The following is an 18,934-nucleotide window of genomic DNA, read 5'->3' on the forward strand; positions in this document are numbered from 1 at the left end:
CCTGAAATCTGGCTGCCCAACACAGACATTTAAGCAAAACCCTCAGTGATCACATCTCGCTGTGCCCAGTGAAGTCGGGCCATGTCCGCAGAGCCCATGGCATTTGGCTGGCCCGAGCCTGTGGCAGCACTGCCACCTGAGCACAGAAACCCACAGCGCAGGGCAGGCCAGCCTGAGAGTCAGCCTCCAGGGCCACTCCCAGCTCAAATTCCCTTCAGGTTCTGGGATCCCAAAAATCAGGTGTCACCTCAACATCAAAACAACCTTGAGCAGAGCCTGAGAGGATGGCTCGTATAATTTTTTTCCAAGTGAGCTTAATTAACTTCTTGAAATGGGCCCCCTTTTGTTTAAATGTTGCAAGAGGTAGGCAACTTCTGCTTTATTCACAGCAGCCCATTATCATGGATTACCATGAGGAAGATGAATTCATTGCGTTCTCCTCCATCCTAAACCATGACACCATGCATGCCCAGTGACCAGCTGGACAAGGTGGCAGTGCCTGTCCACCCCCCATCCATGACACTGTAGTAGGATCAGTACCTGCATTGCCTTGACCTCGGGGAAGTCCCCTGCAGAAATCTGGTATTCTCGCTGCAACTGAATGTAGATTTCCGGCAACTTGCTGATGAGCTCTCTTTTCTTGTTTTCCTTTCCAAAAACACTCGGCATCTCCTTCTTCAGGTAGCTGATGATGTAGGCATGTACCTGAAGGGGTATATGTCAGTGAGTCGGTGCCACTTACCAGAAGGACAAACAAGATGGCGCCTTGTATGCATCAAAACACATAACAGGCACCCATGCAGAGCCATGGACCTTGGGACAGGGGGACGGCAAGGACTGGGGGAGAGGATGGGAGGAGTCACAAGCCGGGCTCTGGACATGTAGAATGTGAAGCATATGAGGTGTAGAGGGACAGCAGCCCCAGGGTGGCTGGAAGGGAGGACCAGAGCTTAGGAGGGAGCTGGAGCAGAGGTGGTACCAGAGCCACAGGAGTGGATGAGACCACTCAGGAAAAGGGAGCAGAGAAAACCTCACCATTAAGGGTCAGGAGGGGAAAGAGCTGGGAAAAGACCTTGGGATGTGGGATGTGGCAGAGAAGGGCTGTGGGGGACAGATCCAGGGAAGAGGTGACATCTGAGCTGGACCTTAAAGAACAAGTAGGACGTGTGGAGGAGGGGAGAGGGAGCACAGATGCAGGTCCAGTGGAGGTAACATGCTGGGCCACATTTGGGGCAGTGCCAAGTATGAGGCTGCAGCGCAGGCTTGAGTGCAGGGGAAGGTCGGGTGCGTTTAGACTCTGCTTGGGGAGCCAGGAGCCGATAGAGGATTTAGAACAACTCTGTTATCCTAGTACTGTGCTAATGATGCTTTTGGAAGCGCAGAGAGGCAGGAATAATGCCATCAGCTCCCTGCTTTCCAGGTGGGCTGATGATGCCTGGCCGGGTATGGGATGGGGGCGAGTGCGGTTGCAGATTTCCCTTGGAACCCTGTCCTAAAGAGCATCCCCGAGGAAGGGTGGCTGACTTGGGGACCGCCTATGGTGATAGCTCAGTTGGGCCTCTGAGTGGCTATTCTGTGGCTGTAGGAAGTGAGTGGGATGGGTGGGGCCTGGGTGGAAAAGGTCTTAGTTCTGGTGATTAACCAGAAGACCTAAAGAGAGTTTCACTGGGGCCAGTGCCCGGGAGCACCAGGAAACGAAACTGGAGCTGATGTCAACAGCTGATGGCACAGAAACGTGTGCCCAGCGAGCAGTGAGAGGACAATTCCCGGAACCTTCCTGTGAGCAGTGGAGAGCCCAAGACCTCCACCGGTGGCACTAAGGTCATTTCTGCACAGGACCAGCTACCTGGGCCCAGGCCAGACAGCAGAAGCTCACTTGGGGAGAGGGACCCCCAGTACATGTGGGGGAAGCTCCAGAAACCCTGACCACAGGGGGAAGCGGGCTGGCCAGAACCCAAGTCGTGGTGAATCCTGCCTGGCGCATGTCACCACCTCCCTCACCACTGCACCCTCCCACTGATTTTCCAACTGTATTAAGAAATGTCACAGGGGTTCTCTTTGTGTATCGAGAATTCTACAGAGTGATTTTGAAGTCAAGAAAATAACTAACATAAGAAAGGATGAAAAATGGAACAGTGATTACAAAACAAAAATGACTATGTAGCCATGAAAAATCCTATTAAAGAAAACAGACTTCTCCTATAATCTTGTGGAAGAATGGAAATTAAATAAAGGGGGATGCAGCTACAACCCACACTTCAGCTGAGGGCGCCTGTGCATGGACCCACACTGGGCACAGCCAAGCCGCTCTGCTAGGACTTGACACTGAAATAAGTGCGCAGGGCACATGCTGGCATGCTCGGACCAGACAACGCCCACGTTTCCGTCCCCATCAAGGTCATTTTTACAGAAGCACACATTGCTATTGCTACTGCCTGGCTATTGCCGCAAGTACAGGATGGGAGAGATGACTCTAAACTTTCTTTCACCAGTAAACTTGTTCAAATTCAAACAACTTATAATATTTACGCGATTCTTTAAGACAGAGAAACCAAAACTTTAGGAATCCTTTATTTAGTGATGGGTTTTAACAGCCTTCCTGAGGAGCTGATGAATAAGTGGTAAGACTAGTAATTTCCTTGCCTTGGCTAATGATACCTGACTCTGTGTGGATGGGGCCGGGGTGGGCCCTGTGTATCCCTGAAGGACATGGAGCAGCTGCCATATTTAATTGGGGAGAACCAGCTGCTTGCAGCATTTCCTTGGTCTCGGCCCTCCTGGAACTTCTGGACTGAACCCATGGATTCAGCTCCTTTCCATGCCCAGACCTAACCCGCTCTGGAGCCAGCCCAGCTGAAGTACGAAGTTCCATAGCTGCTCAGTCTCCCACCTATAGGGGCCTCTACCAACACCTAACCTCACCCACTAGCTCAGGCCTAGGACAGCTGCCAGGCACCCGCAGGGTTCCCTAAGACCCCCTCACCATCCACCATTGGGGTACCTCAGAGCTTCCAGGCTCCTGCTCAGGGGAGGCTGACCTCTCACCCAGCCCCTGGCCCCCTAGGCTTGCCACCCTGTTTCTGAACACTTCCTGGTACTCAGGGGCCTGTTTTACCTGGGCTGAACTGCAGGTGATGTGCACCTACCATAGCTCCCCACCCACTGCCTGGCACCTGCTCCCTGACCTCAGCCCTCATGGTGTTCAGGGGCTGATGACTGAAGCTGCTGAGTAATGAGCCACCTTTGGACACCAGGCCTCCAGGGTCCTGTCGTAACTGGGCAGTTTTTGTGTCAGTCCTCAACTCCCTCCTCCTCCGCCCACCTGCCTGGTGCCACCTGAGTCATGACCCTCAGGTGGCCTATTCATGCTCTCAGCCTCAGCCTCCACTCCCAGGAAGTTCCACTGGCCTGTTCTGTGGAAATTTCCAGTTGTGCCTTCTCTGCATGGCCACTCCCTCCTGCCCTTCCCTGGGCATCCTGAGAAAATAATGCAGGGTCAGATTCCATGAATGGGCCCCGCCTCTAAGAAGCTTATCAAGTTACAAGGTAAATTATAATCCTCAGAATCAAGGGACCCCCATGTTTAAGTGAACAGCTGGTTCCAGGAAATTCATACAACTCATGCAAGGTCACGCAGCAAGTTAGGGATGTAGAGTTGACACTACCATTCAACTGCCTCAGCCCTGTCAATTCTATAAAGAATTGCTTTCTGTGGGTAGGAATTAAACCCTTACTGAAGCTGTTGGGAATTTGAAATTCAAAATGAACTGCATCCTGTAGAAAAGTGTGGAAAACTTTGAGGGATGGCTTCTAATTGTTCTTAACCACCAGGGAAGCTTTGGAAGGTCACTTAGGCGTCCCTCCCACACACAAAGAACAGATACACGATGGCACACGACACTTGACACTGTGAACACAATGTGGGTAAAGACTGCAATCTTCTGGCAGGATGGCACCTTGTCATTTTCTAAGGACTTCTGGTGAACAGAGGGCACAGCTGGGAGGCCTGAAATCTCTGGTCAATGTCAACAAAAGGCCTTATGTGTCAAAGGTGGAGGGCCAGACCAGGTGACGTCTGGTGGAAGGAGGTGGTAACAGTATGACACCTTTTGTTCCTTGTAATGAAAGTAAACTCACTGACAAGAACAGAGATGGAAAAGAGAAGAGGGGGCAGAGGGGGAAAAGGGGGAGGCAGGAGGCGACCTGGAATTGGAAGGTCAGGTCAGGCCCTGCCACCTCTGGCCACTCACTGAGCAACTCAAGGAGGGTTGAATAATCCCCAGCCTTAGTTCGCTCATTTGCAATTTGGAAATTACAACCCTTAACTCACAGGGAGGGTTATTATCAAGAGATCATGGATTTGAATGCACTCTGTCTGCTAGGAGGAGTAAAAACATTACAGTTTATTGACTAATGGTCAAAGACCAACAGCTGGAGGGATAATAATGCCAGAGAAGACTTGTGGCTATATAGTCGTTACTGAATAATTAATAACCTCTCTATATTTGAATAGTAATATGATGAATTTGAGTCCCAAGTGCTTCATTCACAAGTGAAGGACCTTGCACCTTGGGGGCTTTTTAAACATTCTTATCTTGTCCCATTCCATTATATAAAACTGGAAAGGTCCCAAATGCCAATTTTTCTTTGGGCTAACAGCTCAATGAGCAGAAAGAGATGCCCTCCCTTTAAATGAACATGAATCGATAGTTCACACAGAGGCTTTGCCACAACCTCATTAATTGTGTCCAGTGACAAGTGTTTATACGTATATATCCAGGACCAAGAAGCATGTACTTGGACTGATACTGGATACATCCACCCTGGGCTTGGAAGGCAACCCTGGTAGTGAGCACTAGAAGCACCCAGTGCTCATGGTCAGTAGGAATGGAAATGCTCATGGACTTCGGATACTGGGGAGCAGTTTGGGGGAAGTGAGTCTTGGAAAAGATGATTCTACACTCCACAAGCTTAACACAGCCTGTTGGAGACCTGCGACTTTGTAGACCAAGCTGGAACCTCACAAAGAGCACTTAACATCAGGGGATTGGCACATTTTTAAAGTAGGTTTATGATAATATGAGAAATTCAGTTCATAAAGAACAAATGACGAACCCATGGGGTAGCAGAGTGTAAGACTGTGAGGGGCCGAGAAAAGCAGCTGATAGGTTCCCACTTGAGTAAGGTTTTGCTGTTCTGTTGAAGTCACAGCAGGCACTGTCAGCCATGTGATTCTGAACAGCTTAAAGGGGACGTGAGGGGACCCAACCAGTCATATGAGGTCAACCTTCAAAGACAGGCTTCCCTACATGGGCTCAAGCACAGACACACACATCCGCAGCAGCTTGGGGTTGCCGACTGAGCTATTTTTAAATGCCCCATGGGGACTTGGCCTCATCACCTACTGTAAAGTGATTCTCACATACCTTCTCCACGAAGGAATTGACAGGACAGACAACCAGAAGGCCGGGCTCTGCAGATCACACATCACACTTTGAAGGTGAAACTAAATTCCACAGAACTACAGTGAACCCCAAAAATCACTGATCTCTCCTTTTCCTTCTCATTTTTAGTTGTTCCTTCCTCAAATGTTAACTCATTTTTTGCTGAGCAAAGATCTCCAGAGGGGTGGGAACCTTTCCTATTCTTGGGTAATGTGTTTATAAAGGGTGAGGTCTGATAGTGAAGTGGCCTTAATTTTTACTTTTGTGCATTTATCCCATAAAATATGATCACTTCTTTAATTTGACTATTTTAATTATAGCTGAATACAACTAAATTATATTTTCTAAACCATTTTTGAGTCTTTCCCCAAATAACTTACTTTAAAGAGTCATGAAACAAACCCTGACTGGCATCTTAGATTGTGAACACTCTTCAAAGAATGATGTCCACTGATATTGTAAGACGTGCTCTTTGAGGCCAGCCAAAAACCCTCTCCCAAGCTTTCCTGTTATGTGAGATAGAAAGCTGTGTGTGTGTGTGTGGGGGGGGCTGACGGACATAAATAGAAAAAGCCAGGAAATCATTAAAATTTAAGAGCTCTTTGGTAAGAGTGACATTTTTCATATTATTAAAGTGTCACCTTTATGATACCATGAGCTTGATTAATGCAGAACTGGCAGGACATTAACCCACTTGTTTTATTCTGGATGGGTCATGAATTCTGCCTGATCATAGTGTTCTACGAATAGACACACTCCATACCCCAACTTAGATCTGGCACCTCCTAGGTGACATCTGAAAACATAACCTTTGCAGGTTTTCAAAATGTCAGCTTGAAAAACCTCTGAGCTTTTGTAGGGTTTCGTTGGATAGAGAATTTGACAGAATAAGCAGAATGGCAGACTAATGCAGAAAGCAAAGACACGCATAGTAAGGAGCAACAGATGCTGCCCACTCTGGATTTCAGGTGAGTGCTTTCCAGGCCAAGGAGTCAGACCAACTGAGGTCTGAATCTATATTTTGCAACGTACAGGCTGTGAAGCCTTGGGCAGGTTGCTTCACCTTCTGATCCTCAGCTCCCCTGTCAGAGGAATGAAGATAGTGCCCAACCCTGTAGTTATTGACCAGATCAGACAAAATAACACATGCAGCGCAGACCATAATGCCTCTGGAATACTGTGGACCCTTGGGAAGGGCTGACTTGCAAAAGGAAAACTGGATCAAGAGAAATAAAAATTAATATACCAAAATCAAAGAGCATTTTTAAGAAATAAATACAGCAAAGAGAAAAACTCAGGCAACTCCTTGCCCATTTAAGCAACAAGTTCACAAATGGCCATAACCCTGCAGATGGTGTGAAGTGATGGCATTGAAGGGCACTGTGCTGAGTGCTCCTTCGTATCTGCCTGGGACAGTCCCCTGGACCCCGCACAGCATGGTACTGCTCCAGGGGACACAGGCACTGAGAAGCTCGGGCTGGAATTTCCTATTTCAAGCATGATTCTTTATGAAAAGGAACAAGCCAGCACTATTCTCAGGAAGGAAAAAAAAAAAAGACAAGCTTTTTTCCTAGAAGTAAGCTCAGCAAGTTGACCGCCCCCTACCGCCATCCACACAAGGGCCTTCATTATTCCTGTGTCTGTCTGGAGCAATATTCTGGGCCTCTCTAGACCCAGGCCATGCTGGCCCATTCCCAATGCTGAAGGAAGGCAGAAGTCCCATGCCCGTGGCACTCCTGGTGAGTGAACCCTCAGCTCTTTGTTTCTTTACATGACCGAATACAGCTGTGTCTCGAGTCACTAGGCTCAACAATAACAGGTAAAGTAAATATGTCCATGTGCATTTAAAAGTAGTTCTGAAAGATCTTGAAATCTGCAAAGGCTATGACATGATTTGCCAGCCTTTGTTATAAGATAATGTTGGGTATTGTGTGCCCTGAAGGTTAAGTGCAGCTGTATCAGCTGGAGAAAAGAAATATCACATGTCAACCAGTCACTCAATGGGCAAAATCAGACTTCCTGCCACCAACCATTAGGCCCAGGACAAGTCATTTCAGGAGAACTGGTTAACACAACTGCCTTGCAGAACTGGAATAAAAGTGGCTGTAGTTCCAGACAGGAAGCAGCTTGGAGCAGGAAGAAAAGGTACCCAGCAGTGACTCACAGGAGCACCAGTGACTGCAGATTAGCTGAGCGATACGGGAGGAGGGCACGAGCATGCGCGGGGACGGAGTGGGAGAGGGATGAGAGCTGGCGGAGGCGCTGCTGCACACAAGGCGCAAGAGCCAGGGAGGCCTTTCTGTGACACGGGAGAGATGCTGCTGTGAGAGCGCAGGGGCGTGAAGAGGGGCTGCTGAGGAGCGATGTGGGGTGTTGGAAGGCTAGTCACCCCCAGGGAAGCCCTCCTGCCTTCCCGGGCCAGGGTCCCCCCTCAGAGCACAGTGTCCTCACCCCAACAGCACACAGCTCACCTCTCTGTAACGGGTTTGGCGCCCCTCCCTCCCTGACCAGGCTCTCCAGCCCTGGCCCAGGGGTGCAGAGCAACTGTTGGCTGAATGAGGCAAAGCAGTGGACGTATGCTTGGCCCTAAAGCCAGACCAGAAGACCCTCAGTGTGTAGCCGGAGGACATGGGAGGGGACATGGGTTCTTTGCCACCAGAAGACGAGGGGAAGTGTGCTGACCTTCCCTCCGGGCCAGGGTACCAGTGGATCAGGAGAGGCAGGCCTGTGGACTGTTTTTAGCTGAAGTGACGAGGCTAAAGCAGAAGGTGAGAATAAGAGCCAGGAGGGCTGCCTGTCAGGCCTGGCTGTGTGACTAATGGACCCTGGAGAAACTACTTACCATACCTTGCCCATGGAAAATTAGGGAGATTAGGGAATCAGGATAGACCCCTGGTTCCTAAACCCAGATGCTCATCAGAATCACCGGGGGAGCTACACACAGACACACACACACACACAAAGACCACACACACAGACACACACATCATCAGCTCTGGTGCAGGATCTGGAAATTTACATTGGTTAATGTGCCTGGGTGCCTCTGAGGATCCCTGGGGCTAAAACTCTGAAGGCCCTTTCAGCATTAGAGGACAATGATTTCATGAAATGTACAGATATTTTTAAAAGTATTTTTGCTATACTTTTTCTTAGAGGGGCCACATGTTTTTTCTCTCCTCAGAAACATGACTGAATTGACTACTACTCGAGGGCAGTCAACGGACCCCCCCTCACCCCTGCCAGGCACAGCCTCCTGGGGCTGCCGAGAGGCTCAGTGACAGGTGGGAGAGCCAGAGCCATGTGCACACACTCCCAGACCATAGCCAGGGACAGGGACAGGGAGGGTGTGACCCAGAAAACAGCTGGTTAGGCTAAGCCAGCCTTCCTTCTAGGGTGCCTCTGGGTCCTGGCAGGTTCTCTAGTGGTGGCACCCGTGTACTGCACTAGCCCCACCTATGCCGCCTCTCTCCGGTTCTGCTTACCTTTCCACTGCCCTAACACAGCACTTTTCAGTTGGTGTGCTGCAAGGATTTTTAAAACATGTGACACCTGACTATTTAGTCAGGAGCACTGACCTCCTTTCCCTTAGTGTCAAATAAAAACATGACAGCCCACACAACAGCCATCAGATGTGATGAATCAAAATTGCACCAATTTTTTTTGCCAGATTGGCAAACAAATATATTTTTTGGTGTGCCACAGAATTTTAGTCATTAGTTTTCATATGCCATGAGGTGCAAAAGGTTGAAAATCCCCGTCCTAACTTAACAGTTGCTTCCAGGTAGAAAGTGCACTGATCCCTCCTGTGCACCAGGCACTTTGCAATCCTCACATGCACCCAGTGACACACTCTTCTTAGCTTCATTTTACAGATTACAAAACAGGGTTTGGAAAGGTTAAGGCATCCGCCCAAGGTCAGAGAGCAAGGAGCCAGAACCTAAACATGGACACTGATCTCAAGGACGTAGGCTCTCTTCTAGTCTCTGACAAGTTCTGTTCCCTAAGTGTCCTGGGACGGGGCGTCCCCCACCCCCTTTCTCTGAGAGAGGAGAGTGTGGGAAGTGCCCCCTGCCTGAGGCTGCCACACCGGGGTGTGTGCTGGCTTACCTTGGCCAGCCTCGCTCGCTTGATGAGGTCGTTGAGTTTGCGCACCGCTGCCTTCTGGGGGAGGCTCTGTATATCTCTGAAGAGGTCCTGGGCCTCAGCTTCGAAGAGCCTGCGGTTGTCAGTGTTCTGCAGGGGCTGTGCCCAGAAGGAGCCGATGTAGACGCGCAGCACCTCGGGCGTGTTGATCACCTTGCCCAGGGACCACATGAGGGCCCCGTAGACGCGCATCAGCTGCTGCGTGTCCACTTGGTCGGCCTTGTTCAGCACCACGCGGATCTTGTCATCCTGGCCCCGGAAGGCCTTGATGGCCTCTGAGAACTCATCCGAGATGTCCAGCTTGTGAGCATCAAAGAGTAGGATGATCCTGTCGACCCGCTCGGCGAACCACTGCAAGACCTGGCAGAAGTCGTACCCTAGGTGGAGAGAGGAGCACGTTAGTACAGCTGCTGCTGCGGGTGGGAGACACGTTTAATGGAGTCTGGCAACCACTGGTTCTCCAGCGCCCAGGGAGACAGCCTGTCCCCAAGCTGGAGGCTGTGGAGGCCTTGTGACCTGAAAAATCACCTCAAGTGGGTTCCCCCGGATTGGATGCATCTAGTTAATGCTGGGGTTCCCAGGAGCCCCTCTGTGGGAAGAAACGGAATAGGAAGGAGCTCATGGTCACTTTGGGCATCACTTACTTCCGTATCTGCAATTTCATTCTGTCCTCATGTGTCTCTTACTTCACTTAGCACTGTCCTTTGGTCAATCGAAAAGTGAATCAATGGCTCTGTAAAACCACAGGCCATGGGTCAAAAGCTCTTACTCCTATCAGAGTCTCACTTTTCTGAAAGTATCAGAGATGGAGAAGGAAGGGAACCCAGAGGTCACTTGGAGTCCCACTGGGTGTCCAGTGAGCACAACGAAAGAGGAATTGCCTTCTTTAAACCCAAGTTTTTAAGAGTGTTAAGGAGGTCAAAGGTTGGGCTAGCTGAAGATGTGACCGATATTTATCATTTGGACTATTTATATCTTAATGATGTTGTAAATATTTTTAAAAATTGTGTCTCACAGCCATTCTGTGAAATGGTCTCTTGCCAATTTCTTTTTTTTAATGGCGAGGCCCACTGCAAATTCTGTTAGTTTGTTTTGGCCACATTCCAATACGTTTCAAATCACGCAGTTAATTCAACACTCCCCTCGGCCTGCGGTCAAGACTTACAGGTGTTTCCCTGGGGAGCAGGGTCCTGCGAAAAGCAAACAAGAGGCTAGTGGCACAGGGTTTATTTTTAATCTCAGTCTGATTAGCTGTGGAATCAGTCTCAGGGCAGCCCAATCGGAGCTCAGGTGGCACCTTTCTTGACTCCTGCTTTAGTGCCTCTGTCTCTATTTTTAGATTTCGAAAACTTCCAAACACATAAAAGTCTAAAGAATCATAACATGAATGTTGATATACTCACCAGGTAACTTTAATCAATTTTGATACTTGGCCTCATTTGCTTTAGATTCTTTAAAAAGTTTAAGCCTAGTTTATTTATATATAACAAAATACCACACAGCACTGAGGACTAACTAGATGGTCACTTGACAAAACAGGCCTATCTCTGAAAAATTGGTGAGTGAAAAAAACATCAGTTTTAAAAGGATATGTACAGTGTGGTAACATTCAGGTAAAATGCTAAAAAACAAAGCAATGCTCAACAGCCCATGGGTACATGCTGCAGCACAAATACAAAAATGTTAACACCCATGTGGGGATATTGGGAGCGAGGGATCTAAGATGGATGAGAAAGCGCCTAGAGGACAATGATCTAGTAGACAGAGATGAAGGGGGTCCATGCACTCAACTTCCCACGACATTTGAAGAGCAGGTTTAAGGAGGGTAGTTGAATTAAATGCTGAAGTCCCCTGTGCACCTGTCCCCGAGCCTTGTACTCAACCTCCCGCTGGAGGAAACTACTGCCCAAGTGGGGTATTTATCGTCACCACACGTGTCTGGGTGCTCTCAGGCAACGTGGTTCACTTCTCTGGGGCCTCACTCCCTAAGTCCCTGGGGATGAGGAGGACAAAGGTAGTTCTCAGAAAGTGGGCCCCAGATCATTTTCATTGCTGTCAGCAGCCAGTTTAGAACAGAAGAAAATCAAAGGCCTTTCGAACGGGTCACACGGTGGCATGTAAAGATTCAGAGTCAAGATTTCACTCGGAGTTCTGTCCCTGTGAGGGCAGGACACACTGTCTCCCAAAGTAAGAGTAAATGGTTCTGTCATTCGAGACCAACTTGTAGGCCAGAGCCCAAGATCCTCAGCAGATGAATGAGGGTTCCCTGGGAAGATACCTTGGAACTGCTCTCCAGAAGGACCTCTCTGTGAGCTTGCTTTTCCTGTAGTGATGACTGGCTTATCTTTCTGACCCAAACATTCTCTCACTGAGTCTCCTTTGTGACAAAAATGAGGTAACCGAAGGTTTAGAAACAGGTTAAAGAAAATCTGTGTTGGTTGCAAACTGAAATAGACATGAGTTGCATTTTGCTGAACACCCTTCCTGTTGGGGTGAGGGGTTCCTAGTGGGTCAAAGAAGCTGCAGGTGTGGCAGATGGTCCCTTGCCTCACTCATGAGAGGGCTGGAGTACAGGTGATCTACAATCAGACAATCATCACCTTCCACCAGAGAGCGCTGTAGAATCTTGAAGGAGTGATGCAGACACAGGCAGAATGGCTTCCTAACCTAGTTTTTCAGCCTAGTTCTCCACCCTCCTCATTAATTCTGTGAATGACCTCATCTTCTGGAATACTCCTTTTCTGCTTAAGTTAGCCAGAATCAGCTTCTTTCATTTGCTACCAAGAACCATGATTGATAAATAATTTTTCCCACATTTAAATATTTCTGGATTTTGCATGCTTCTTACAATCAGTGCCAAAGGAAGCTTGCCACTCCCGTAACTGTCACCACCGGCGCACAAGCAGATTCAGCCACGCAGACATGCATCTCTTCCTCCGAGTGTCACCTGGGTTGAGGGGTTAGCCTTGATAGCACCATGTGTGTTTAAACTTTAACTTAAATTTGGGTTCCTAATAGTTATATATTTTAAATGTCTTCTAAAAATACTTCATTCCAATGCTTTGGTGCAATAAAAAGTTACTGGGCACAGAGCTGCCAGATGTAAGTTTACTGTAAGTTTACTGATCTTTGGAGGAATAGCTGCACATACATATTTTCTCGTTTTAAAATAATGAGAGCTTAATAAGGTTTAAGTTGTACAGGTAGGTAGAACAGTGTTTGTCAAGAGCAGGTGTAAATGGTTGCTTGTCAGACATCAGGCAGTGCAATCAAAGGTGGAGAAACCACCTGCTAGGAAACGTTGGTTTACTCAATTCCCCCTCCCCACCGCACTCCACAGTTTTTATTATTTTTCATTGGCATGAAGCATATTCACATGGTTGTGAAACTATCACCGCCATCCATCCCCAAAACCCTTTCATCTTCCCAAACCTGAACTCTGTACAGTATTTGCCTTTTTGTGATTGGCTTAACTTGACTTCAACATAGTGGCCTCGAGCTGCATCCATGTTGTAGCACGTGCCAGAGTTTTCTTCTTTTAAGGCTCAAGAGTTCTGCTCAATTCTTCCATCTTCGTGATAGAAGATTGGCATGACATACCTATCTACCAAAACATTCTGGCTGATTTTTAAGAAGTTGATTTAATTTATGATATTTAGTCTGCCTGAATAAAGGCAGAAGAAAAGCAGTGATTAGGAAGACTTAGAGACCCCTGATAAAGTGTGGTCTTATCAGCATCAAGTTAAGAGGCTTGCTGAAACGTAGACTCCCAGCCCCTCCCTAGAACCGCAGATTCTAGATCCTGGGGTTGGACTTGGTGAGCAGCATGTTATAAGCCCCCCAGCTGATTCTGATGCCTGGTACAGCACGAGGACCGCTGCCTTAGACTGAACACTAAGTCATGGATGGCAGGTATGTCTATGTTATTGCTGGTCAGCAAAACAAAGCACATTTAAAGTAGTTTCTTCTTATTGTAAAAAAAAGTTACCAATAGATGGTTAGATGGTGCATCATGGAATTGAAGAAAAATGGGCTTTGAATCTGCTAATTTGAAGATGGATTTTAAAATTCACAAAAGCTTCCCTATTGTTGCTCATGCTGGGCCCGGGCCCTGGCCCTGGCAAACCCTTTCCCTCTGGTTTAGGACCTGGGAATCCAGCCCAAATCCTCCTCATTCTTCAAGACACGTGGGTTAACCCTGTTTACTACTTAACTTCTTTATACCCCGATTTTCTCATGTGTAAAATCAGGTTATTGAGTGATTTCATAAGAAAATGCTTTCAACATGCTCAATATAGTGCTCAGACTTAGTAAACTTTCAATCAGTATAAGCTGTTATTATTTCTACTCTTTCCTCTGCTGTAGGTGGACTTAAATGTTCCCTCTTCTGAGCTCCCAGAGCCCTTTGCGTGTGCTCCTATCACACCACCTTACACAGGGTGTTATCATCAGATGGATGTGTGAGGTTCTCTCATTAGACCATAACTTCTTTAACTGCAAGGTCCATGTCTTCCTCATGGTTGCATGAGACAGTGGTAATGAGTGTGGGCTTTGGACTCAGGTTGCCTGGGATCTAATCCTGGTTCCATGACTTACTAATACCGTGACTTGGGCAAGTTACTTAACCTCTCTGTGCCTCCTTTCCTTATCTGGAAAATGGAGTTAATAATAGTATCCAGACACCTCATGGGGCTGCGAAGTTAATATATGTGAAGCATTTAGAGTCATCTTGGCACCTAGGAAGCTCTCCAAAATGTTATCTACTAGTTAATTTTAAAATCTTTGTATCTAGTGCCCAGTGCATAGTGGGAGGTGCAATAAATATTTGTTGAAGTATGCCTGACTGGGCCAAGTATAGTCTGCAACCATGGAAAGAAACAAAATTAATTAGCGTAAAGGTGACAACACAATGACGCATGAGCTCAGTTAGAGGACCCATGCTCAGAAAATAGCTAATAGAAGATGCCTACTGAGCAGAGAGCCACTCATATTCTATAAATAGAGCTAGTGGACTCACAAAGGCCCAGTGGCCTTTCTTCGCTTGCTTGTGAAATGGACAGATTTCTACTAATTGGTGTTAAAGACCCCAGGTTGCACCTAAAATAAATCTATGATTCTATCACAGACTCTTCCTGGCTTAAGAAAGCTCAGTGTTTACCCACACTGGCTGGGATAACTCAGGGCATACACCTTACTCAGTAGGAGGAGGGCAGTGAATTTTCCCAAAGATTCTGTTATAGGAGGTGGTCAGGTCTCAAAATTAACATGAGGTAGGTCTGTGGCAGAACTACCACTTAAAACAGGGTTGAAAACCAGTGGTCCTCAGATGGACCATGGCCCCTGGCTGCTGCTGCGTTTGGCCCACAGTGTCTTTGCATTTTGAGTTGACTGTCTTTGGTGCAGACATGCACTGTTCACCCGGTGCCCTCCTCTGAGTGAACACCACAGCTCTGACTCAGGCTCTGAGAAGCCACCCTGGCTCTCTTGGGCTTCCACAAGGGTCTCATAGCCCCCCCCCCCCCCCCCCCCCCCCAGAGAACTGCACCGTGTTAGTTCACAGGTGTCTCCCTCCTGGGCCATATCTGAGGGCAGGTCCCCTTCTTACCCTGTTCTCTCCAGCATCAGAACAGCGCTCACCAAGAGCAGGTCTCAGCAAATGCTTCCTGAAGGACGGAATGTTTTCTGTGGAAATGTATGAACAATTCCCAGAACTGGCTTTAACCAATGTTTTGGAACATGTCTCTCTGGAAATTAGAAGTACACTGAACATCTTGGAATTTCACAAGACATGTTAAATACAAACATAAAGAATGGATTAATTAATAATTACCAGGTGCCTAGGATGTGCTTAGAATTGTTGCTGAGGGACAGATATCTATAAAACTGAGGCTGCTAGTTTTACCCATAACAGTCCCAACTGGAAACAATTCAAATGTCCCTGAACAGGTGAATGGATAAACTGTGGTACATCTACACAGGCGAATACTACTCAGCAATTAAAGAAATGAGCTGGCACATGCAACAACTTGGGTGCACCTCAGGAACATCATGCCTAGTGAGAGAAGCCAGATACGACAGAGTATATATTGTGTGACTCCATTTAATCTAAATTCTAGGACAGGCAAAGCTAAGCTACAGTGACAGAGAACAGATCGGCAGTTGCCTGTGGCTTAGAGTGGGGCTGGGGCTGACTGCCAAGTGATGCAATGAACAAAGAAGGAACTTCTCAGGGTGACAGAAAGTTTCTATTTCTTGATGACATTGCTTACAGGAGTATGCAAATTTGTCAAAACTCAAATACAATCAAAATGGGTGCATTATTATGTTATAGTTCAATGAAATTGACTTAAACAGTAAAAAAAGAAAGAAAGAAAAAGAAGAAAAAAAAAAAAGAGAAAAAAAAGGGGAGGAAAGAAAGAACCCAAAGCTGCTAAACTTGTTTAAAGATATACATCTCAGGCCCTGACTGGTGTGGCTCAGTGGGTTGGGCATTGTTCTGCATAGTGAAAGGTCATGGGTTCGATTCTCAGTCAGGGCACATGCCTAGGTTGTGGGTTCAGTCCCTGGTCAGGGTGTGTACAAGAGGAAACTGATCAATCACATCAATGTTTCTCCCCTTTCTTTTTCCCTCCCTTCCCCTCTCTCTAAAATAAATAAATAACATCTTTAAAAATATATATACATATACATTTCCACAAACTGCTGAACTGACCAGAAGTTGAAATCTGTTAATCAAGGGGACCATGCAACTAATATGGCTGATATGCAGTTGAATTTAGTGTTAGTTGAAATCAATCTTAACCAAAAAAGTTAATGTTAAAATCTGGCTAGTCCATTGGAATTCTGAGTTACACAATTTCACTGTGTCCTGCCTTCTTGCCTAGGCGTGGAAAGAACCTCTCATAGTGATGGATTAGGGATGAGAATGCTCTGAACATGTGTGTGTGTGCACATGTGTGTATATATGTGAGCATGTATACTGATGTATTGCATGTATCCATGAGGTCTGTCCAGAAGGTATTCAGCCATGAAATATGAAAAATAGAGACATTTATCAAATATACAAGAAACACTGTACATAGGACAATGATGCCTTAGTCCCCTTCAAAGTAGGCACCTTGGGACCTCACCAGTTATCCCAATCACCATCAGCTGCCCCATTGTATCCTTCTGAATCTCACTGATGGTCTGAAATCTCTTCCCTTTCAAATATGGTTTTAGCTTTGGGAAAAGCCAGAAGTCACAGGGCGCCAAATCTGGGTTATAGCGGGGCTGAGTCACCTGGGTGATTTGATATTTTACCAAAAAACTCTGCACGAGACATGATGCATGAGCAGGTGCGTTGTTGGGATGAAGCTGCCAATCACCAGTTACCCATAGCTGCGGCCTTCTGAATCATCCGAATAGTTTCCGTGGAGGAATGTTCAAGCTTGGTGCAAAATTTGATGGAGGTTCATTACTCTGTTCATTTTGAATGTGATGGCCACACAGTACACACGCTCACTCAACAGCACCTACTGCCCCCACTAAGTAGCACAGTGAAGTTGTCATTGCTCACACATACACATTCCAGTCCACTCTCCTTGGCTGCCAGGTTATATCGATATCATGCAAACTGTTCTCGTTATATTAATAATGGCTGGGCTTTTTCCAAACAGACTTCATATGTATGTATTTGTGTGTGTGTGGGGGAATTAACATAATAATAGAGCTGTTCCCATGGTGCTCAATATTGTTTAAAAATATATTCTTTCAGTTATAGACATTTAAGTTCTATAAGATCTTCCAATGGAAAATTTAAAAAATTGTTTATCTATTACAGTTGCCCCATTTTTTCCCCCATTGCTCTCCCCTACCCTTTTCCGGCCCACAGTCAATCCCCACCTCGTTGTCCATGTCCATGGGTCATTTATACTAGTTCCTTGACTAGACCCTTCCCCTTCTTTAACTCTGTTCCCCTCTCCCCCCTCTCCCCCCTCTCTCAATGGAACTTTTATCAGCCTGGAACAAAACAGAGATACAATCAGTCCAATGTTTAAAAATATAATTTCTACCTTTGCAAAAGGACCCAAAAGCTCTATAGCTTTGGGAGCTTGGAAAGAGAATTAGTTCTGCGGAAGATCCCAGCTTGGCATTCTTGGCTTCACATTCTGGGAAAAAAGGGAGGGGGCAGGAAGGAAGGGGGCCCCTTCCACCCAATCATGGGCTTCCCGTCCTAGTCCCCATGGAAATTGGTCTCCATCCCAGCCAAAGGCACCCACTAGGAAATGGCATCTGAGATTAGACTAGTGGCCCCTGGCTCAGGTAAATACAGGGTGGAGGCCCAGAGGAAGCAAAATTGGCAGAATATTTTTAATAGAACAACACACACAAAAATAATGCTTCAATTTATTCCCAGAGCCAAGTTTCTAATTACATGAGTTTTAAACAAGATGTGTGTCCATAAAAGGATGTAAGATAATGAAGACAGCCAGAACTGAGGCCAGGTCCTCCCTCCCATGCCCCTAGCCGCATTCTTGGGGCAGCAAGGCCACTTGCCTCGCTGGACTCAGCCCAAGATGCTGCTCAGACCACTCTCCTTGGTGGGGCCTTGGCCTGCCCCTCCCAGAGCTACAGCTACCATTTGATGCCAGGGCATTCAGACCCCTGCCCCGGCACTTACTGCGTAGGTTTGTTGTGTAACACTGGCCTCTCCCTGAGGCCCCCTACATGCCACGTCTACCTCTGCGTCCCTGCAGCACCCAGTCAACTGTCTGGCACAGCCTGTCCCTGTTCAGACAGGCACTGAGAGAGAGCAAGCTGTCAGTGCCACTTAACCGCCTCTCTCACCCCCAGCTCCTTCCTCTTCTGTCCAGCCCTCAGATGATCCCACCCCTTCATAGGACTCAGAATCTACCAAACTGTGAATGTCTTGATTACGTCTAGAATGAATGTTTAGAGAACAAATTGTCTATCGCTTGCCCCCACCTTACCTCTCCAGCCTTTTCTCATAGTCTCTTACTAAACCCAAAGTGCATTGTGCTCTTTGCTGTCCCCAAAAGCATCCTGCACTTCCCTGTCCCTTCACCTTTGCCCAGACTTTCCCTTCTGTCTGGCGTGTCCTCCTCTTTTCTCTATCTCCAATATATATATATAGTCTTTTTTTGAAATTTACTTTTTATTGTATTTTTTCCTATTACCATTTGTTCCCCTTACACACCCTTCCCCATATATATATTCTTATGGCATCAGTAATTTTTCTTTCCTAACACTTATACTCTCTGATGATATATTTATTTGGTAATTACAAGACAGAAATTTTATGAGGGAAGATACCCCACCTCTCATTTAGTTCATCACTGTACAAC

The 18,934-nt window shown here is 47.0% G+C and overlaps 1 protein-coding gene across 1 annotated transcript in view; it reads right to left on the bottom strand.

Moving 5' to 3' along the window:
• Nucleotides 1-18,934, bottom strand: part of EHD4 (EH domain containing 4) — a 74,261-nt gene that overhangs the window by 8,929 nt on the left and 46,398 nt on the right. The window contains exons 4-5 of the mRNA XM_090270459.1: nt 9,552-9,964; nt 541-705 (exon numbers count right to left, since the gene is read on the bottom strand). Of these exons, the coding sequence (XP_090126585.1) occupies nt 541-705; nt 9,552-9,964 (578 nt within the window). The remainder of the gene's footprint in view (nt 1-540; nt 706-9,551; nt 9,965-18,934) is intronic.

The sequence above is a fragment of the Furipterus horrens genome, unplaced genomic scaffold (assembly GCF_987537825.1).
Source record: "Furipterus horrens unplaced genomic scaffold, mFurHor1.1.pri manual_scaffold_3, whole genome shotgun sequence".
Taxonomy (NCBI): domain Eukaryota; kingdom Metazoa; phylum Chordata; class Mammalia; order Chiroptera; family Furipteridae; genus Furipterus; species Furipterus horrens.